This window comes from Columba livia, chromosome 2 (genome assembly GCF_036013475.1).
Source record: "Columba livia isolate bColLiv1 breed racing homer chromosome 2, bColLiv1.pat.W.v2, whole genome shotgun sequence".
Lineage (NCBI taxonomy): Eukaryota > Metazoa > Chordata > Aves > Columbiformes > Columbidae > Columba > Columba livia.
The window spans coordinates 145,249,767-145,273,688 of NC_088603.1; the positions used below are offsets into that span (position 1 = coordinate 145,249,767).

Here is a 23,922-nt window from a genome sequence, read left to right on the forward strand (position 1 = left end):
TCATTCTGTCTCTTCTAACTTTCAGCTACGTGCAAGCAACAGTTCCTTGAATATGATTACCCGCTTCAAGCATATCAGAGTGAAAAAGTGTAAATGGTTAAAAAATATTATGTAAAAAAAATCTCATTCACAACAAAAATACATATAGAAAGGCCTCCACACAGCATTAACTGGAGAACAACTGCACTTTATGTCATTTTGACATTACTTTCTAACACATTAGTGGCCAGAGATGGGAAATTGTTTCTGAATCTTTTTATTGATTCAGTACAGAGGTTTTACTCTGTAGTACCACCTAGATTGAAAAGTAGCACGAGTCTCCACACTCCAGACCTTAAAGCTAACCTTCCAAAAATAAACTCATAATCTCAAATAATTTTTCAGAGATTTCATATTTCCATGAAATATTTCAGATTTTCTGCAAAAATTTTCACGTACAGAGTTGGATACTTACTTTGCAAAGACCACAATATAAAAAACCAAAACCACCAAACAAACAAAAGGTCTCTATAAATTGAAACGATAAAATTATTTCAGTTAACAGTCCTTAGGAAGACTTACAAATAATAAGGGTTCATACCTTCACATCTGGGGAGAGGATGATTCCAGTTACGGCTGATACCATGAAGACAAGTCAGAGCTGAATTACCAATTAATGTGTAGCCAGGAAAACACTCAAATGAAATAGTTTGACCAACCGTAAAGTCATTTCCAATAACAAAACCATTACGAAATGGCCGAGGGTCAGGACAGCTTTGTAGCTGATATGCTGAAATAAATAAATAATAATAAAGGGCAGGGGGGGACACGACGTTGGAAGTTAAATTCAAATTCTTATTATTTCAAAAATAAAATATTTGCATTAGAATAAAATTTACAAATCATGGAGATCTCATATGTCTTAAATTCCATCATGATGACAGTCAATATCATTGCTCCTACAGTAGGAAAAGCACAGCAATTCTGGAAATCTGCATAAAAGTTAATTTCCAATTCCAAACCTCATATGGGAAACATAATACTACAACAGAAGATTAAATGTTCTTATGTTGTTTATGCTTTAATAATGTGTGTGTGAACAAATACCCAACATACTATTCAACAGGTTTTTTGAACTGAGTCCACTAATGCAAAAATGAGACTAGATGTTTAATTTTTTCTTTTAATATTAGTAAGCACAGCAGTATGGAAATAAGAAGAGAGTAAAAATTAATTTACACTTTGTGTTTTCTCCATTTAAGTCTTCAAAAGGTAGGTCAATGACTGTCTCCTTAAGAATACAAATTGCTTCCAAGTGCACCCTTAAGTTGACCATAACCAAGGATCCAAGCTGCTGACACTGAAAATTAAAAAGGCTGTAGAGGAGTATCTAAACTACAGACATGGGAAAAAACTAACAGATATGGAAGACTGATGTGATGCTATGAAATGGAAGAGGCTAAGAGCCGACGAACCTCTAAAAAAAGTGCATGAGAGTGACAAACAGCAGAACAAATAAGAAAAGCAAATCAGGTACCCTATACTGCATGCTGAGTGATGAATAAAGTATTAAGGAACAAAAAAGGGCCAAACAAAAAGGGAATGTAAAACACAGGAAATGGGATTTAGAATGCTTGAACCTACCAAGAGCCCTAACATGAAAGGCATGACATGGAGCAGGAGGATGCAATGTTGCCAAGTGACCACCTTTCCAAGACTGATTGGGCAGAGACTTCCAGGTGGGAGAGCAGCACTGGTGTTTAGAGATTATACTAAGTGCCATGGAAGAAAAATATTACCAGAAACAAAGAAGGATTACGGAATACTCATAGTTAGAAAGCAAAACTCCAGAAACAGAAATGTAAGTGTCGTATTGAGCTGACTCTACAAATGTCTAAACAGGAAAATGGTAGCTAACAGGAAATGTTAAGTAAAATTAGACAAGATGCAAAAATACAATAGGTGGTAGTAAGTACCCAAATATCCACCTCATTAGGGTAACCCAACAAAATACAATTTTGAATAAAGGAAATAATCGTTCCCTAGAATAAGCAGTTGGAGAGGTCACAAGAAAATATGTTATTTTAGATTTGAATCATTTTGGTACTCAAGCCGTAGTTTGAGAAGTATTTGTGGGAGAGCTGCTCCACAATAGCAGTCATAATGCAATTTGATTGAACTGGGAGGGAGCGAGGCAAATAAACCCAGTATAGGGATATAAAATTTTCTGGAAAGGAAATTATACAAAAATGAGGTAATGTAGTTTGGAATCTGCTAATTTGTACTCCTTAAAACTCCAGGTAAAACACATTCTACAATTCAGAATTAAAAAAAACACTAAAGTGGTTCAGAGAAATGCCTGTGTGACTCAGCAGGAAAGTTTAAAAAGCTACAATAGGGAAAAGGTTGACATTTAAATAATTAAAGTCTGCCTTTCCAGAAAGTGATAAAACATAGCAGGCCAGATTTAAATAGAAAACAGAGAAAAAAAAAAACAAAAAACAAAAACAAACTTGAAAAAATATTTTGCAGAAGATGTCTCAGCTGACCATAAAGAAACATTTGACATCTAGGGAACTGGAGGGATAATTCATGACAAATAAAAACAAAAAACAAAAAACAAAAACAAAACAAAACAAAACAAAAACAACAAAAAAACAAACAAAAAAAACAACAACAACAACAACAACAACAAAAAAAAACAAACAAACAAGCAAACAAACAAAAAAACCCACAAGATACAAGATACGGTGCTTGCATTACACAGGTCTAAGGCTCTAGATTAATTTGAAATAAATACAAAAATACTTCACTAAATAGGTAAGGCAAAGGACCAGGACCAGCTGGCTTTCACCCAGTGGAGCTTCTGAACCAAGATATGTTAACATATAATTTCAAGATCTTATCTGAAGGACTAGTGATTTCACAATGTAAAACACATCTATTTTTAGTGAAGATCCTTTAAATTACAGGTCAGTGAGCCTGATTTCTATATCTGTTAATATGATACAGCCTATAACAAAGAATAGCACAACTAAGCACATGGCTAAACATGGGTTTTTGGGAAAGAGATCGGGGTGATATGACTGAAGTTCACAAAAATCATGAAAACAGTGGAAATACTGAATGTAAAAGTGCCATCAAATTGCAAAATAATAGAATTAAGAGTCTGACAGCAACTGTGGATACTGTAAAAGTACAAAAGAAACCTGTTAGGCTTCTCTGCTGCTAAGTAGTATTTCTTTTTGCCATTTGGAAAAAATGTACTGAGCTAGATAGAAGTTTTTTCTGAACCAATAATGGTTTTCTTTTTTATTGTATGTTTTTGAAGAAAACAGTTCTCTCTCATGTGATTAAAAACACAGAGAGGAAGTTAATTTTTTTAATTCTTTGTCAAATAACAGCATTTCTGAAATGATTACTATTACTGTTAATAGCAGTAATAGTGTAGGCTTTAAAGTCTTTTACTGCCTTCTTAACAGTAGATTTTAAAGTCAGCAGATTTTAAAGTTCCTTTACTCCTAAAAATTGTGTCATATGCCAAATAACAAGTGAATAACATCTTACCAAGCAATTTAAGTCATAAAGTGACTTTTTCTTTAAAAGCTCATACTCTTTAGAGGGGCTCACTTTCAGAATGTTACATAGAGTTCAAGTTAATTTGGACTTGTTACTATTGAAAGAGTAATAGGAGACCACTATGAAGTAAAAACTCTTTAAATCATTCTTTGATGTTATTTATATTATGAAACTTATAGTTTATAATATATATATATATATATATATTTATTTTTTTTTTTTTGGTGAACAGTGCTAATCTAATCCCTTTTAAATGAATTGGCAATTGTAAAATAGAATTATGATCTTGCAGTCTTCACCAGCTTAGCATGACCAATTTGGGTACAAGAGAACATGAATCATCTAGCAATATTGCCAACCAGGAAATAAAATGTATTTGGAGATTTCTGAGTTGGCATCATTCTGTACTAGCCTACACAGATCAAGTACTCTGAACCAATATTTAGATTTTCCCCTTCCAGAACCCAAGAGACAAAACTGAGATTCCCATATGCTTATAAAGATTGAATAGTAGACATTCTTACTTTGTAAAGCCATGCAACGTAAATTAATAGACCAACCAAATTCAGATCAGTTTGCTTACATTTGAACTGCTTTTTAAAGAGAAAATGCAATTTTTGCTATTTCATTTTAATTTTCTGCATTCTTCTATTTGATCTCAATGTATAACACTGGGGTTTGAAGCTCACAATTCTTTTATTCCATGTTTATGTTTTAGGAACGCCAAAAAAGAAATATCTTCCAACAGCCACCTTTTTCTCACATAAGAATGTCAAAATCTCACCTTGGTATATAATATGAAATCCTTGTTTGTTCTGTGAGTAATCACTGTGAAAGTATAAGCTGGTTTCATGAGTCGTGCTGAACAGAGAGGCTGGTAGCTGAGGGCCACTTAGTCTCCCAATAACCGTGCTAGTTTCTGTAGATCCACTCCTAACTTCTAAGTAATCATGTATGGTCTCCGTTGAGAAATTCACAAATTGCAAATGCACACCTGAAAAACATTGTCAATAAATAAAAGCCACCAGTAGGAATACCAGCAGGGAAAATAAAGTATGTACGTTTTACACTGATAATATCAGAAAACAATGTAGATCAGTGGAAATGTGAGTGTTAAGCTCCCATGTACACTCCACAGATTTAAATTTGAAGCATTGATTCTCCTCATGCATTACTAATTCTCAGAGGCTGGCAAGGAAAAACATGCTAGCATTGAAATACTAACATGATCTAAGGCTTTGAACTGTAGGTTATTTATATGTCACCTTTTGGCAAAGTTTATTGTTTGTGCATTTAGGGTAAATTTCAGCTATGAACATTGAATACATTTAATTTAGTGAGGTCTTTCCTGTTTTAAATTGCATAAAATAGTCTCCAGTTCTTCTAAAATAAAAAAAAAAATGCTTTGTGCTCCACACCTGGAAGAAAACAGTGACAGAATTCTGTCAGAAATAGCTGCATTTCACATAAACTGATCTATCTCAGCTGATATATATTAACACCTGTAGAAAAAAAAAATGATGCAGTAAAAATTATGCTTATAATATGGATTATATATATTGTAAAGGTAAGTGGAAGGAAAGTGTCTGCTTCTCTAAGGGTATTGGTCAAGGGCATTTTTAAATGAAGCAAGGCAAAATAAGAAAATGAGGAAATCATAAACAAGAACATGCAGGGTCATAAACCTGAGGGAGGCAGTGATGAGAACCAAACCTGATCAAACACACTAATTGATGAGGTTGAGTGGGAGTGTGAGAATATTTATTCTAATGAGGTTATCTGATCAGGGACTTTATCAACTGGGAAACCAAGAGAAAAGATGGAAACCAGAAACTACAATAATAGAATCACAAAATGATTTAGGTTGGAAGGAACCTTAAAGATAGCTAATTCCAATGCCATCTTCCATTAGATCAGGTTGCTCAAAGCCCAGCCCAACTTGGCCTTGAACACTTCCAGGAATGAGGCATCCATAGGTTCTTTGTGCAACCTGTTCAGTGTCTCACCAGTCTCATGACGAAGAATTTCTTCCTTATATCTAAACTAAATCTACCTTCTTTCAGTTTAAAGCCATTACTCCTTGTCTTATCACTATACATCCTTGTAAAAAGTCACTCTCCAACTTTCTTGTAGGTCCCCTTTAGGTATCAGAAGGCTGTTATAATGTCTCCCCGGAGCCCTCTCTTCTCCAGGCTGAACCTCTCTCAGGATGTCTCCATAGGAGAGGTGTTCCAGATCTGTGATAATTATTGTGGCCCTCCTCTGGACTTGTTCCAACAGGTCCATGTACTTCTTATGTTGAGGGTCCCAGAGCAGGATGCAGTACTGCACGTGGGGTCTCACGGGAGTAGAAGGGAAGAATCACTTCCCTCAAACTGCTGGTCACGCTTTCAATGCAGCCCAGGGTATAGCTGGTTTTCTGGGCAGCCAGTGCACATTGCTGGATCATATTGAGCTTATCAACCAACACCCCCCAAGTCCTTGTCCTCAGAGCTGCGCTCAATTCATTCTCCACTCAGTTTGTATTTGTGTTTGGGATTGCCCAATATACAAAGACACAGAACTGACAAAGCAAACATGGAATCAATGAGAAAAAACAAACCTTGCCAGTCACACTAATTGATAGGCTGTCAAGAAACTACAAACACAACTTCCAGGAAGTTCAACCAGGACTTTGCAACTAATAAGATTATAAACCAGGAGGACCACACCTGGAGGAGTGCAGGAACTGACAGACCTATACAAACCCCTGAGGGGATGTGTAGGGGAGAGGGGAACAGGGAGGAACAACGACGAGGGTAGGCAGAAAGGGTATAAAAGGGGCTGGGTGCATGTAGAATGGAGAGGGTCAGTATGTTTGTCTGGCTGAGCTCTGTACTTGACCACCAGTCTGTCCTATCATCTCATATCTTCTTAACTATCTCATGTCTTTTCTTAAATCTGTCTTTGTGCAATCTCACTCTCTACACCTTGTGTATTTGTGCTACAAGGACTATGTGCTAGCTACTGGTGAGGTCTGTGTCTGTGAGTGGAATTTGGTGTTGGCTGCAGGATTCAGACCAGGCGTGTGAGTGCCCTGCAGCCTGTGGTGTTAGCTACTGGAGTGAGAAGCCATAGCTCTCTGGATCTAGAGAGAATCCTGCAGGGTCTCTGACCAACCTGACCTAGTTGAAGATCTCCCTGCTCATTGAAGTGGGATTCAACTAGATGACTTTTAAAGGTCCCTTCTAACCCAAACTATTACATGATTCTACAGACCTTGTGCCCAGAACTCCAGCTAATGAGGGGATCAGCGTGAATGGGCTAGGTGCCAGCCACTGGTGTCAGAAGCAGAGGTGTTGGTGTCCCTGGCCTGAAGTGGGTGTGAGGGTCTTACCTGGCATCTGAGGGTCTTTAATTTACAGCCACTGGAGTAGGAATAGTGTATGTTCTCAAAACCAATTACTGTGGAGAGCTGTGTGAGTGAGGTGACTAAGGAGCTCAACAGTGGCAGCTGGAGCAGGACTATGGGCCACAGGACAAGTGCCTGGTGCTGGCTACTGAGAGGGCAGATGTCTATATCCTCTCCCATCCTGGGATGTGGGGGGCTGCACATCTGTCATCTGCTAACAAACTTCAAACTGGACTACCTGGTGAGTAGGAAGGCATCAAGATGGACTGGAGGGCAAGTAGAGGACTGGTGAAACAGGTAAGGATGTCTGAGATCCAGACAAGGGTGCTGGGTAGACACTCAAGGGATGCATAAATGTGTGTATTTGTGAACCTAGAAAGTGTTGTGTGTGTGCCTGCACTCGTGAACTTTTGCCTCTGCCAGCCCAAGAGGAGAAGGGGAAATGGCTGCCCGTGCTTCTGTTTTTTGTGAGTCCTGTACGTAGGTGCTGTTGAAGGCAGTACCTTCTCTGTGGCAGTCTGTGTGGCCAGTCATGTCAGTGTCCTCTGTGTGTGCAAGTCTGTCCTCAGCTTCGATACTGTTTGAATTTGCAAATAGGAAAGTGGCAGCCATGTCCCCCACTCTGAGCAGAAACATTGTGTCCCTGAACACTAGGCTGGGCACCAGTAGCTGAGCAGAAGGGTCCTGGGCTGGAGTGGTGGGAGGAGGTGACCACACTCCTTACATCTCTTAACATGTATATGATTTCTGAGTCACAAAAAAATGATATTATCTAACCATCACTCATCAGTACTTCTCCCGTTAAATCTGCAGTTCAGTTTTTTAATTTTCACACGCACACTGTGCCATGTGATGATCTCGTGGAATGAAATTTCTGATTATTTGATTCATAGAATCATAGAATCATTTTGATTGGAAAAGACCCTCAAGATCATCAAGTCCAACTGATAACACTGGCACTAAGTCATGTCCCTAAGAATTTCATCTACGAGTCTCTTAAACACCTCCAAGGAAGGTCAGTCCACCACTTCCCTGAGCAGCCTTTTCCAATGTGTGAAAAACCCTTCAGTGAAGAAATTTTTCCTCATATCCAATCTAAAGCTCCCCTGGCACAACTTGAGGCCATTTCCTCTCATCCCATTGCTTGCTACTTAGGAGAAGAGACCAACACCCTCCTTGTTACAACCTCCATTCACATAGTTGTAGAGAGCCTCCTTTTCTCCAGGCTAAACAGCCCCAGTTCCCTCAGCCACTCCTCATAAGACTTGTGCTCTAGATCAGGAGTGTCAAACTCATTTTCACCAGGGGCCACATCAGCCTCACGGTTGCCTTCCAAGGCTACTTCCAAATTTATATAGTCCTAAAATGGCATTCGGCCCTTGAGGCTAATGTGGCCCCTGGTGAAAATGAGTTTGACACCCTTGCTCTAGACCCTTCACCAGCTTTGTTGCCCTTCTATGAATTCACTCCAGCACTTCCATGTCTTTCTTGTAGCCAAGGGCCCAAATCTGTAAACAGGATTTGAGGTGCAAACTCACCAGTGCCAAGTACAGGGGGATGATCACTGACTGCCCTAGTCCCTCTGGCCACACTATTTATGACACAAGCCAGGATGCTGTTGGCCTTTTTGGCCACCTGGGCACACTGCTGGCTCATATTCAGCCAGCTGTTGACCAACATTCCCAGGTTCTTTTCCACCAGGTAGCTTTCCAGCCACTCTTCCTCAAGTCTGTAGTACTGCCTGGGGTTGTTGTGACCCATCTGCAGGACCAGGCACTTGTCCTTGTTGGACCTCATACAACTGGCCTCAGCCCATCAATCCAGCCGGTCCAGATTCCTCTGTAGAACCTTCCTACTCTCCAGCAGATCAACACTCTCACCCAACTTGGTGCCATCTGCAAACTTACTGAGGGTCCACTCCATCCAATCCTCCAGATCATTGATTCAATAAGGAAAAAGAAGGCATCTTCCTACCCCTTAGCAAGTTGTCTCTCTTAACTAGGTGATATATTACAACATTTATGTGGCAGGATGAGAAGAAAATGCTCAGTAGCTGAGTAGCTATAGAACTCTTCAAAAGTTTTCCTGTTTATACATATTTCTAGATAGGTTACAAAAACACAAAATCTATATTTTGTCTAGAATTAGTGCAAGTGTGGAATGATAATTGAGTACTTTCATTAAGAAGGTGAGTGAGTCCCCCTGGTGTTTCTGGCAAAGACAATCAACATGACTTCTATAAATTTGAAAGGAAAAGATAAAATGTCAGATTAATTATTGAAAAGTCATGAATAATTTTGTAACTGCTAAACTATAATAACTAAGCAGTATTTTTCACTGTCTTTTAGGGCTTTCTCCCCAGATATCATGTAAAGTTTATGATGGTTTTCTGAAGTATGTAACATTTTATATGCCACAAGAAAAAAGTTTGGTGCATAATTAAATTACTTTAACTCTGATTATCTCTGTCTCTCTGTATCTGAAGACAGCCTATATGTGATAAGAAAACTTCTGCTTATGTCGTTCTTTGACTTTGCAAGCCTTCCAAATACTTCTTGCACAAAGAATCCAGTTATTTCCAAACTTTGCTCTTTCTCTGTCCATGATATTTGTAGGCTTGACCTTTTATTTGATCCTGTGAATAAAACACTTTCCAAAGTTTAAAATCTCATTAATAACTGCCAACTCATGCTATCTTACTGTCATTTTAACCCACTTCGTTTGATACAAAACAAGCTATATTGTACGTATGCCTATCATTTTGCTTTCTGTACTCTGCTGTCTTTGCAAGTTCTTGACCCATAGTATTCTTCTGAATTATTCACCCTCTGCTCAGACTGTAGCACCTGCCTCTTTGTCTCAGATTTCTGCTTGTTAGACTGTTTTTTTCCATAGATTTTTTGCCTCTTGAATAAGTATTTCACATTTTTATATATAAAATCTAGCAATAAATCTCAGAACGAATAGCAACAAATTGTATAAAGTAACTTTGTAAGTTGATTGAAATCAACATAGTGTGATTCGTTTGGATTACACCATTAGCTAACACAAAGTGGAAAAGCTTAGGAACCGTAACTTCAAACCAGGAAAAGGTCTTGTTAGAAAAAATTAAAGAATTGAAAGCCTATAGAATGTTCTCCTGATGTTGCTTTTGAGTTTTTCTATTTACTATTCAAAATAATCAGATGTATGTGCCTCCACTGGACTAGAACCAGAACATCACTAAAACCATTTTTAGCCATCACTTTTTTTGGATGTCATTTTTTAATTTTTACAATGAAATGTTAATTTTCAATTCAATTTTAAAGATACCTTGTTTAGAAATGGTCAAAAATGTCAAGCATATTTCAATTTGTGCAGTTTTAGTTTCCTCCTAGAAAAAGAAGTATTTAGTTTTTCTACACATGGACTGCAAAACTAGCACGGATCTGCATAGGATCCAAAGATTCTAGACAACATTATGATTCATGATTAAATAATAGACGCTGTCATTTTAAGATGTCTAAAATCAAGGTAATGACAGAAATAAAGTATCAATGCTATTTCTATAAAATGCTATTAAAAAAACAATCAAACAACCAAACAAACTAACCCCAAAGCCAACAAAAAAGCAAGTAAGCAAACAAGCAAATGAAAAAACAAACACAAACCTATTGACTTGAATACTGTGACTGTGTTTCCCACAGATAGATTCTTTAAGTTAATGTCACTATTCTTCAGTTTAAACAACTGAAACATAACAACTGACTTTCATTTAAATGGTAAGTGAACCAGGCTGACTATACTTATAATCAAAAAGATTACAAAATTGATTTTAAAAACAGAACAGAAAGAATATGAACAGATGTAGTAGGGAAAACTATTTGGGATGTCACATTCAGTTACTACAGAAGACCTAGAAATTCTGTATCACAAAGTAAAGAAGATGACAGAAGATGGCAAGAGCAAAATAGAAAACAGTGAGTAACACCTGAAAAAACAGCATGTTATTGAACTAACATAGAGAAAAAAATTAAAGTGCACGTGCTCTTACAAAAGTGCCACAAGCATTAAAAAATTGGGCGGAACAACTGTATTGGCTAACTTTGAATAAAGATTTTGCTATTTATTTGAGGGGGCTTATGATCACACAGAGAGAAATCAAGCATGTTAAGTTAGAAAATTGAGCTTAATTCTAATTAAATAATTTTGTCTTTGTTAGAAAACTTTAGTATATCTTTCTTTTAAGGCTTTGATAATTTCTTTAAAGGAATTTTATATATATATATATATTACAGAATATATATTCAAAATATTTAAAAATCTATTTTCATTGTTTTGAATCCATAAAAACCTCAAAAAAAATAATCCATGAAAGTTCACATACCAAAACCAATAGGTAGCTTTATTGTCCATGTACAATCCAAACTGCTAGGATAGTTTCCAGGAAAGCCAGGGCTGAGGATCACTCCACTGAAGTCTGACATACCGCCACCACATTGTGCTGTTAAAAAAATAAATAAATAAAGAAAGCAAAAACGTTTTTCAGAGGGGTAGAATGAGCTAAAGAATTAATCCAGAACACTGAAGATCCTTCCGACATTAATAATACAATAATAAACAGTTTTTTTTTTTTTGTTTCAGAAAATACAGAAACTTTCTTTTACTACTAAATATCTGTAACAAAGTAGTTTACAAGTAGGTACTTTAAAAACATGTATCTACTCTGAAACTATTGTGGGGAACACATGCACCTGAAAAAGAGATGTTTATGCCACATTCTATCTGGATGAACCACCCTTGTGAACAGCCAAGCAACACACAACAATGCATAGCAACATTAAAACAATTCCACAATAGTTTGCAAAGAAGCATCAGAATAATACAACATTGTATTTTTAAAAGGTTGTGTACTTAAAATATTTCAGGAGGCCTTTTAAAAACTGCATTTATATCCTGCTGTTCTAAAAAGTGAGTTAAAATAAACAAACTTAGAAAATGTACACACACACATATTCCCAGAATTTGTACTAAAATCATATTTGAGCTTTTTTTTTTTTTTTTTCTTTTTAGGAATGACAGTGAATAAACTAACTTTTATTTGACAGTTTTGTCCCATTAACAGTTGCTACATCCTTTGAAACACAGTTAAAAACATTACTTGCAAAAAAAAAAGAAATAAAAAAAAAATTGAAAAGAAAAATCTCTAACATTTCAGCACAGAATATCTGTCTTCAGACTTCCTAGACATATGTTAATTCATAATGTCGAAGACTGATGACTGACTCCTTTAAAAATTTTTCAGATATCTGAATCTTGTTGAATATTTATACATTCTAAGATGAGGGAGCTCAGTACCTCATAGGATCTTTTTAATACCTCATAGGATTAAGAACAGGATTATGTGAGGCATCTCAAGAGGATGTGTAATCTGTCTTGAAGAAAAGCAAAGTACATAATCTTTAATGAGATCTGCAGCATCCTACTTTTCATATATTTAAGATTATAAAAACAGGTAACTTTCACTGTTGGGAAACCCAAACAAAAAGCATTTCTATTCAGTGAAAGAGAAAACAAATAGAGTTTTATATCCCTCACATACATTCATCATGTAAAGATAATATATTTAAATGAACTTCAGATGTTTCATTTTGGTTTTGGCAGGCTTCCAGTGCTGCTTCTAACAATATTAATATCGTAATGTATATAGATTAATTTGAAAAGTAATGTGTCATTTGAAATTGGGTAGACACGCCTTATGTTGAAGTTATTAGAGATGAAAAAGTAATGTTATTTCTATTTTAGCATTTTCTATAATAGCCATCACTCTGCTGTGAAAATTATTAATAAATATACTAACTATGTTTGCAAGGATCTTTGGAGGTCTTATTGCTGATAATGAATTGATGATAGATTCTGACTGGAACGTAATTTGTTCTTTCTTCTTCTGACTGGACATTTCAGAAAAGCTTTGCCAAAATGAATGTGCAGTATAGTTTAAAAACCTTAATTTTAATTTTATCATTTTCACTTTTAATTAAGTTCTTCCTATCCTTTCCTCTACACATCTCTTATTTTTGAGTTCTGTGGCTTTCTCGTTTTGGCATATTTAAGAAAGTTTGTATAAGTTGAACATACCTAAACATATTGGAATTGGATAATTCCATCTTCTTACTGGTCCAGGCATACAGGTGATATGTGAATGTCCCTGAAATGACACAACATTTGTTAACTCATATAATAAAAAATTTGTGGCACATCATTAACATCTCAAAAAATAATTTATGATTTAAAACACCATCAAAATTTGTAAAACACAATAAGGTATAATGTTGATATTGTACACTGTGAACTGCATCATGTCTTCAGTACAACAGAGAAGTCTGTAATCTTAAATATGAGACTGTTAGTTCACTAGACAATTGTGTCTATGTCCTTAATATTGTTTCTAATGGTATAACAGTATCTAGCTGAACTCTGTATCAGCTTTGCTATAAACTAAGGGTCTAGAAACTAAAGGTTTAGTTGGAGTAATGTTTCAATAGTATTTATCTGCATCCTTTGTGTAATATGATAAAAAATGTATTAACTATATACACTATAGAGTACTGACTTTACATTTCAAATTCATACTTATTCTAAATGCATTCCTTACCCTCTCCCCTGAAAGAGTTTGTTTAAGTTGCCAAAAGCCGAGATATTTAAGGTATCTCTTTATGACACGTTTCCCTTTACAATACATGAGGTGTCGTGATTTCAAGGCAACCTGTTACAGAGAAGTTCCAAGACTCACCAGAGTGACCCTCTGGTTTGTTCATAAGCCTCATGTAACTGTAATTATCTTCCAGAGGCAGCAAACAAAAATGAAAAATCTTAAGAGAAAACTGTACCTGGGATATCTTGCAAAACCATATAGTATACACCTTAAGATAACCTACTAGAAAGAAATTAGTAGTTTTTAACGTGTTTGTCCAACCTTCACATAAAGAGAAAACTTAGTTTTTCATGTTAAACCTCCTTATCAATTCAGAGCCTGTAGTATTTGAGGGAAGCAAGCATCTCTAAAACTCCCAGGGTAACTCTGAATAATTGATTCATCAATCTGCAATCCATTATTTTTCTCTCTCAGAAGAAAAAAAAACACACTTTCTTCAAAGTGAAAATAAACATATTTGCTCATTGCTAGAAGAAAAAAATAAAGTGACAAAATCATACTGTATAGTCAGAAGAACAATATGAAGGGAAGAGGTTTTACATCTGTGTTTGCACACTCTATGCTACAATGTTCTTTGCATTTTCTTTTTTTCAGCCATTTACTGTGGCTTGTCTTCTCACATATTTGTATTTAAGTATGAAATTAAAACAAAGAAGAAGAAAATAATTGACAGGTTGCTCCTAAGAATAACTGGCTAAAATCAGGTGACATAAGAAGTAAACTTCAGTAGTTATTGTCGGAGTTGCAATCACAGAACATTTCAGTTATTCTTTAAAAGTTAGAAGGCTGCAGGCATTTTCTCCCTTTCTTTTTAGTATGCATAGGTAATTTGATTGCTTTTTCTCTGTTTACTCTCTCAAAGAGCTAAGGTGGAGACTACAGACTCTGCAGTCACTCATGAGAAAAAAACATAGTTTAAAATAGTTACCTACCATTTGAAACCTTAGTCCTTTTGGTCAGTAACTCAAGTGGAAACAATACTCAGTTTTGGATTTGATTCTACAGTGTAACTGTACAAATTTTTGAAAATATTATCAAGACCTTTCCCAAAGGCAGACAGATTTCTACTGGTTATATGTGCTCAGTAACCCAAAGAGGAAAATTAGACACAATGTACAATCACTTCATCGCCCTTGGTTATACCTTTTTGCTAATGCAGCAGCATAGCAAATTTTCTTGGCAACAAAACCTCCCATATTTGAAAATCTTTTTGGATTAAAAAAATCCAAAAAAATACTGAACAAACGTAACTGACACGATCTGATGTACTGAGAAAAAGAATATTTCTTTTCCCTTTGTTTGTTCTTATTCCTGTTCTTCATTTACTTTCTTTTTCCTCCTGTACATAGAGAACTATTGATAGTTGCTCATCAAGTAACTTAACTTCATATGCCAACACTTCAGACCTCAGCTATGCATACTAAAGAAGCCATCAATAATAAATAACATCTGTAATCACTAATGCAGAGGAAGCACAGAGCCACACACTTCGGATGGAATATTTAGATAGTTGCTAATTTAATATTTGGCAGAAAAGACTACCAGTCCTGCAAGCTTCACAACCCCTGAAGAATTTAGTGTTCATTTCATATTGACAGACTCAAACATAACCATGTTAAAGAACTAAAAGGGATCATTTGAAATTGGAAACTTGTCTCACCTGAAGAGAATAACCCTGATCACACTGGAAAGACACCACATCTCCAACCATGTATCTATCTCCAATTTTGATCCCACTGCTTGGGGTCTGTGGTTCAGGACAAGAGTCCAAACCTATAGCTGTGAAAAATTGAGAAGTTTAGACATACTAAGGAACATAAAATCTGTCTTTAGATCCACATAGAACTTCTGTGTACACTGCATATAGGCCCAGTGTACTGATATGTTTTGGAAGCTCTTGAGTACCAGCAGTTGTTTGTGGACAAGCAAGTGGCATATTATTTTGGAACAGCTGTTATATAGGGAGAAAAACCTCATTTACTGAGTAAAAGAAGAGGAAAGAAATAAGCAGGGTGGCAACAAACACTTCCCAACAATCTGCAGTCTCAACTCAAAGTCTACTATAAACTTCCTGGCTCAGATTCATTCATTTCCACCTCCAGCCTCGTTCCTAATTATAGTCTGCATAATTAAAACTGGGAACATGCCCCCTTTCTTTTCCCAGCACCTATACCTGGGGATGCTAACCAACACCACATCAAGTGTAAAACATAGGAAAACCAATGCAAACTATAACTGCTCAACTGCATCCAATTTTTCACACGTCTGACTTTACTTTTCCGTTCATGTACGTACACATACACACACAGTAAATATTTACATCAAATATCACCTAATCTGCTATTTTTAATTAATTAATTATCTATAGTTATAACACTAATATTTCAAATTTCTGATTACAACAGAAGTTAATTTGCAAAGAGACTGTATGCTTTTTTCATGGTTATCAAAAAGAGAAGTAAATAAATTCTTTGTTGTGTCTACCCAGGAAGATTTACAAATATATGTGTAACATTAAGTATAAGCAGCTCGGTTACTCTCTTTGTGTACTGTAAGAGTTACACCCCAAGTAGTTGTGAAGCAAGGACATTTAAGCACCTAAACATCAGTACACAGAGTAATCAGAAAATGTTGTGGAATTCAATAATAGCACCAATTCAATAAATCATCAACCTCTGCTATATAAAACTTGCTACTGCAACTGATCACTTCATGTAAGAAGATGGTTAAGTAAAAATGACTACCTGAAAACTCTTAAAATGCTGTGGTTTTATACTATATTAAAGCTGAAAGCTTTCCAAGGAATTTATAAAGCATACGCATTATTATTGTTGCTGTTGTTTGTTTTTTTTTTTTTTTTTAATTTTATATTTTGGTATTAAGAAGCTTACACAAATTAGCAACAAGATACAAGATACAATACTGGCTTGCATCACTTTGTATAGAAAGGAATGTTGCTACTTTGAAAAAAGTTTGTATTTATTTCAAGGCTCTCCTCTGCAGGTTTACAGAAGAAGATGTAATGTTCCCTGTCTATGGCAGTAATATTTTTGTGTATATCGTTCACATACTTACTCATCCCATAATGACCCATATTTGACATGTAGAAAGTGATGCAAACAAGTATTTTGCAACCTATGTCTACATAACATATGGGTTTTACCTTTAAAATCCTTATTTTCTCTTTTCCAACTACAAACCAAAAGAACATCAAAGAATCTATTTTGAAAATGGCTTATGGGCTTAGATCCACTTTTTATATTTCAGAGATCTAGATCATGATCCAGCTCATGTACAAAGTACAAATGTGAAAAGAACAGCAATACTTGGCTTATAATGATGGCTTATAATCTATTTTGAACAGTTAAGAGTTAGTAGTAATCAGCTTCCAATTACTGAACCTTCAGCTGAAATGCAAAACCTAACTATGTGAATACTCAGGCCACACAGAGTGAAACGAGTTTGTTTAAATGCCTTTCTCAGAATATGTATCTTAACAGCTCAAACCAGATCAGTTATTCAGCCTATTGTGCTCTCACTTCAATTAATAAAATAACGCTTGGAAAAAAAACACTGCTTGAATATCTACAATGTCTTTCAGCAAATGTAACAGGGTTGCTGCCTTCCCAGCTGAATGGCTAGTTTAGAACTTGCATCTCTAGCATATCATGATATTTATTCAGGTGAAATCATAAATGTGTTCATAAACCATACTGCAGGAGTGTCATACTAATTTTCAGCTCGCAGTTGCCTTCAAAGGGCTGAATGTAATTTTAGGACTGCATAAAGCTAGGAGTACTGCCATACTCTTCATTATCGACAGAGTCAGTGACAGTTCATAACTTGTACTTTAAGCCATATTATACTACTATCTCAGTGTGATGTGTTAGATTTTTAAACTTTCATGAGCAATGGATAGAAAGTAAAGAGATTTTTACATAGGTATTAATTGAAAACACTTTCAGTATCTTCTAACTTTTATATAGGAAGAATTGTGTATATAAATAAAAAGATGATAGTAGATGCTGTCTCGCCCTTCTCCATCAGCTCCTATGGTTCTAAATACAAAAACCTAACAATGAAATTTTGGATAATGCACACTGGGACTACATAAGTCTTAACATAATAGCCTTTTTTTTTTATTATTACTGTAATTTTATTGAAAGGATATAATATTCATGATGTTAGAATTATACAATAGACAATTCAAATAAATAGATTTCTAGGTATTTTATTTTAGAATGAAAACCAGAATGCCACATTTTTTACTAATTTTAGATAGGTATTGTATATTATAGAAATTTTGTATGAAGCCATCTGAAAAACTCATCTAATCTCCAAGAATATTACTACTACTTATACAGCATAATCAGTCACCTAATAAGGAAAACTTTAATTAAAGAAAATCAGGACTAAATTAAGATCTATAGTGGCAAAAAAACCCCACATAAACATTAACAATTACATTAACATATAAACATTAGCAAACCATTCTGTGCTGCTCTTTGTTGACATACTTTGGTTGTTGTGTAGTATGTTAACATTTAAGGTATCTATTAGAATGCATAAAATACATGTTATGAATATAATAAGAATTTAAGGCTTCAAAAAAAGAAGTAAAAAAATACCAGAAAAAAAAAAAGAAATATACTAGAAAAGAGATTATTAATAAGACCACTATTCAGTTTTGGAATATGAATACTTAATCCCTTGTGTCATTGGCTTGGTCTTAAAAATACTTCTTCAACAAATAAAGTTCCTTTTGTTTTGTTTTATTTTTATCTAAAAAAGTGCATTTGGATTTTTGTATGACTTCAAAATATAAGTCAGACTGACCAGCATGAAAAGTCTATTGATAAAGGATGAAAAGATATTGGAAATGAAGCAGAATGAAACCTTCCAGAAACATGTTGTTGACATAAGAAAGCAGTCATTTTGGTAAGAGGGGTGCCCATCTCCTCAGACTTGTGTCTCTTAGAATACATGAAACAGGCTTGGAAGATACATTACGTATTGAACAAAAAATGTTTAGGACTAGCTCACACGAAAATTTATTTATATAAATACTTAACTCTGATGTGATTTTCACTGATACTAAGACTTAAATATAGCTGACTCCTCATAATGACCTCTGTCAGTATAGTCAGTGCAATGCAATAAACATATGAAACACTGACATTGAGATGTTGCCGTTGCTTTCTATTTACTATATCTAGAAACATAATCACAACTTTTAGAGCTGCAAGTTTGTCTGAGAGTCAGAGATGACCAGGACAACTGAGTAGAGTGAGCTCTCTTCTAAACATTGCATCTCTGGAGAAATTTCAGTAGAAATGTAGCAGTGTTGTGAGTCCTAGAATTCTGACAAAAATTACTGTCTCTCTATTGCAGAAAACTGCAAGAGACAAAAGTCCAGAAGAAAAACAAGATACAGTTTCTGTTGTTTTCCTTCCTAGCGATGATGAGAAACTACTGTCCCTTAGCTTAATCTCTTGATTCAGCCCAACGCAGAATTTTCCATAGTCTCTTCTTGATAAAAAAATTAAGATATAGACGAAAAAAAAAATCATAAAACCTTCCTCCAATCCACAGATAATAGAGACTCTGTGTTTCTCAGTGAATAGCAGAGAATAATAGTCAGGGATCTACAGACTGAAACAGCTGTTGCTTAGGACTCAAGATCCACACTAAACGATAAACTACAGGGTTTTATTATCATTAGCTTTAGTTAGTATGGTGCCATAGGCTTATTGTACTTGAGTGGATGAAGGCATTACCAGAAACATTGAAGTACACACTCCTATTTAGTTTTGCACAACAGGAATCAAGAATGCATGCTCTGAAACTATGCTTTAGTTCTGTGGTGTGAGCCAGAGGGTGGTAAACAAACAGGGAGGCCTAGTGCTTTACATTTTTCCACATTTATGCTACAAAATAATTTCATTATTTTGCAAGTTGCAGTGTAGGAATTTAGTTACAATGTACCTCTATTTTAAATTTCAATTCATAGATTGTGTATTCTACAGATTTTATGGAGCTATTATGGTCACTTATTCCTGTTCTGTACCTTGAATACCATAGATTTTATTTCAAGAAATCTCACACATGCACAATGATTTATGTATATTTTAGAGCATATATAATGTATTACAGAAAATCTTAATTCAACAGTTATCATAGTTGTATGGGAATATAGTGGAAGATTGGCGAGGAAGTTGGTTGCATGTAAATATGCTCAAGTGACTTGCAGCTCTCTGTAGAAAAAGCAGATACGTCACACTAATTGTTTTACTGACCTTGTATGTTTGATGAGTAGAAGCTCTGTGTTAGATAACATAGACCTGTGAGAAACTCTAGACCCTTATCACTATGTCTGAGATTTCTGCTTTGTTGTGAGAAAGAGTGGGAGGCTGTGCCTGCCTGAAGCCTTGAAATACAGGTGAGCTCAGCAGGCTCAGTGATCTTATCAGGGCTGAACTGATGCAATGCCTGCATCCCCACTTGTGTTACCTCTGCATGGGAGCTTAGGTGCTACTTCGGAGATTCCCCAGTAGAAGTAACTGAAATAAAACTTGCTCTTTGCAAATGCATTTGTGGCCTCTGGCTCTTGTGATGTGCCTGCTCTCCAGTCACAATTCTTTACTTATAACAAAATTTTTGCCCTAAAGCTTATATTTGTTTTCAATGAAGATTAAAGGTTTAGACAGTGTTTTGCAATTTCTTGCCTCCATCCTGAAGTTTATATGATGTTTTAATTATATATCTCTATTACCAGCACGTGAAAAGTTAATTAATATTAATCTTGTAAAGCAGAGTGTTTCACTGAGCTACTAATTAATTGGATATCTACAGAGGGATATCACTACTTTTTCCTGAATAACAAATTTTTGGCATATACTACAGGTTTATACACTCAGACAGAAAATATATTGCATATGTACAGATTCACACATACTCCCTTGTATAAATCCATACACTCATATACAGCTTTTGTTCTTGGCATGGACCAATACTTTAAATTATATACTGTGAATTCTTTATTACAGAGGTGAAAGTTGTATACCAGCAATACACTACACATTTCAGTTATTTGGACATGTATTAATACACAGATGAATTTTCACTTTCACTGGATTCGGTCTCATTTTACTTTGTTTTCATACCTTCCTGCAATGTTTTCTGCTCTGAAATTTTAAGCAGCTGAGAGTATCTGCATTTCAAGGAAATGGCAGGATAATTCCAACCTATAATTAATGCTTAGTTATAGACAAGTGATCAGGCAGCAATTTTGCAAGGCCATGTTCTCTGACCGGCTAATCAGACAACCAGCGCATGGGATTTGCATACTGTAAAACTGACAAGAAATAACTGTGACAACATTATGCAAATCAGACACCAGAACCAATATGAGCAGAGGGAACTGCGCAGCAATTGTTAGTGATTGCCAGAATTCCTGTCAGTCAACTAATGCGCTTTCATTCGGACAGAAAGTATGTCTATAATTATAGCCTTTTCTGCTGGTGAGGTACTCAGCAATAATAAAACCATTTGAAATAATTCTGCTGTGTTCTCACCAACCTCTGAGCATTTGTCAGTTTGTTAAGAAGCTTAGCTACTATTTTCAGTTTATTCGTTTTCTCATTTTTGTTGAGGGTGACTAATTTTTTTGTCCGACACATACATATAAAATACATACTATATAGTATATATATTATGTGCATCTGTGAAAACATATTTAAGAAACAGCAGTAAGCACCAAGAGAAGGAACAAGGCCAGAACAAGAGGAGAAAGGAGACCTTGCAGAAGGAGGACAGAGAGAAGGACATGACCGAGCAGAGGCTGCAACCAAAGCATATGGCTGAGCAAGAGTTGGAGCCCAAGTGTCCACCTAAACCAGCACTGAGAGGTGGGACCCTAACAGGACCATCGGAACCACAGGACACTGATCCAATCTGCTGCACTGCCCTTGCCTCACCAAAGGGACGGAGTGTAGTGTTGGCAAGAACAAAAAAGTGTGTGTGTGGGGAGGTGTCACTCACCTGCAGGTGAGTTTTTCCTAAGTGTTTTTTTGTGTTAATGTTTTTCTTCAATACCAGAATCAGTAATTATTTTTAATTGACAAAGAGGTTCAATTGAAATCCCCTAAATCAAGAAGCTGATTTTGCTTGCAGCAACAATATAAATATCAGTCTTGGTATTTGGATCGTCCCATGAACATGTCTGCATTTACTCCTGGCTGCTGTATGCTCAGAAAAGGTTTTCAGAGAGCAAAACCAAACTAAATGTGAAAGCAAGACAAACTAAACTTCCCAGTTCTTACAGTACACAATTTAGGCTTGTTTTTTTTTTTCACTTAGAATTGAGTGAGGATTTTACCAATGCCTTTGACATGGTGGTATGTATCTCATTATATGCAATAGGACAGAATACCCCTTTCATATGGTTTAGGTAGACCTGATGTCTAGCACCAGCAAGAGATCTCAATTAATTGAACATTTCTGCTTTACCTGTGTACTCAAGATGAAATCCAGCAGCTGAAACACTGATATCAGACTGAAAATTTAGGTACAGATTATTTGATGTGCTGTTGAGAAGTGGAGGTATGGTTGTTCCTGAAAAGAGAAATTAAAATATTTTTGAAATGCACAGAAACTGAACTGAATACCTAAATGTGCATGTGTATATAAAAAGAAAGAAAAAGAAAAAGGAGGAAAGGGAGGAGAGAGGATGAAAGAGGGAGACAGAGAGGTCACATAACTAATTACACCATAGTTTGTCATCCTGAATGCTGTCAAATATTATATCTGCCCCTACAAAATTTTTATTACATTTTCGGTGAGACACAATATCAGAGATGTGAGCTGTAGGCACTCAGAGAAGCAAGGTCTAATAGAAATTTATATTTTACAAGTTTATATTATACAAGTTTATCCACAAAATAAAAGCATGAGCAAATCCTGTGACTGAAATAATTTCAAATATAACAGTCAAATGTATCTAGCAGCTCTGAACATATTTTTTAGGGCTATTCTTAGAAATGTGATTGATTATTTATTTGTGTTTCAGCAAAATATAAGACAACAATCTTATTGTCTGTGATCACATTCTGTACACAAGAATGAAGTAAAATAAAAGAAAACAAGAAAAAGCAAGGCAAACAGAACTGTCTTGTTTATCTAAAATAAGGATAAAGAATGCATCCTTTAGTCATGCACAATTTCAAGAAGCATGTCTTTTAGAGGTCTGCTTTTCTGCTATAAGAGTGGACAAACAATAAGATTAATAGATGTCTACTTTGGGACCCTCTGAATGTTATTTCATTTCTAACATTTCCAAGTATTCAGCTTTATGAAAGTGTGCTAAGAGATGGCTGATTGAAACTGAAAGAATACTACCTATTGTTAATTATAGGAGAAACACACACGTGTGCGCGCACACACACACATGAAAGAACTAGAAAGAGCTGTGTGTTTACAATAAAGGGTTGGATATGTGAAACATTTATTGTAAAATCTTCTCAGTCACCTGAGTAACTTCCAAGCCTTGGAGCATTGTTGTCAGCACCATCATAAAAGTCTAAGGAATCCCAGTTGTGTTCTGTGGCAAAACTCACCACTTGCACCTATGAACAAAAATGTGAGGTAAAGGATATAAACTTCTTCCCCTATGTATTCAAGCGCAAAGATGACTGTAAATTGTAGCCTCTGTTGCTTTCAATCATTAAAAGTTGTGACTTGCTCTCATTGTCAAAGCAAATGGAAAATGATCTTAAGTGAACAAAATCGCATTGCAATATTTTTTATATTTAATTGCCAAACAGAGTTCTAAATCCTGTAACCTTTAGTGACAACCACACATTACCTCTGACAAGAGTTACACAACCAGTAAAATCAACTAGGTATAGAATATGATTCCCTTATTTGCATGACATTGAGGGGAAGACTAAACATAGTATCATCAATTACTGCAGTTTCTTTGTGATTCTCTCTCACTTATCCAGGGCTAAAAACAGTCCCACAGCAATACACATTGCTGCTTATATCTTGCCACATTCAATTCTGCCTCCAGGTAAGAGCAACCTCCTGTATTCAGCAGCCTTCAATATGGACACATCTCCTGAGCAGGAGCAGTCACTACCATGCTACAAGCCAAAGACAAAAATTCACTTAATTTCACAGAACCACACAGAATCACAGAATGTTAGGGATTGGAAGGGACCTCAAAAGGTCATATAGTCCAATCCCCCTGCCAGAGCAGGAACACCTAGATGAGGTTACA

General features: G+C 35.7%; 1 protein-coding gene across 6 annotated transcripts in view; it reads right to left on the reverse strand.

Annotated features, from left to right (window-relative positions):
* Nucleotides 1-23,922, reverse strand: part of CSMD3 (CUB and Sushi multiple domains 3) — a 631,749-nt gene that overhangs the window by 87,002 nt on the left and 520,825 nt on the right. For all 6 annotated transcript variants that reach the window (XM_065054280.1, XM_065054281.1, XM_065054284.1 and 3 more), the window contains 7 exons: nt 23,170-23,266; nt 22,152-22,256; nt 15,304-15,422; nt 13,067-13,136; nt 11,316-11,432; nt 4,343-4,552; nt 581-769 (listed from right to left, as the gene is read on the reverse strand). In XM_065054280.1, the coding sequence (XP_064910352.1) occupies nt 581-769; nt 4,343-4,552; nt 11,316-11,432; nt 13,067-13,136; nt 15,304-15,422; nt 22,152-22,256; nt 23,170-23,266 (907 nt within the window). The remainder of the gene's footprint in view (nt 1-580; nt 770-4,342; nt 4,553-11,315; nt 11,433-13,066; nt 13,137-15,303; nt 15,423-22,151; nt 22,257-23,169; nt 23,267-23,922) is intronic.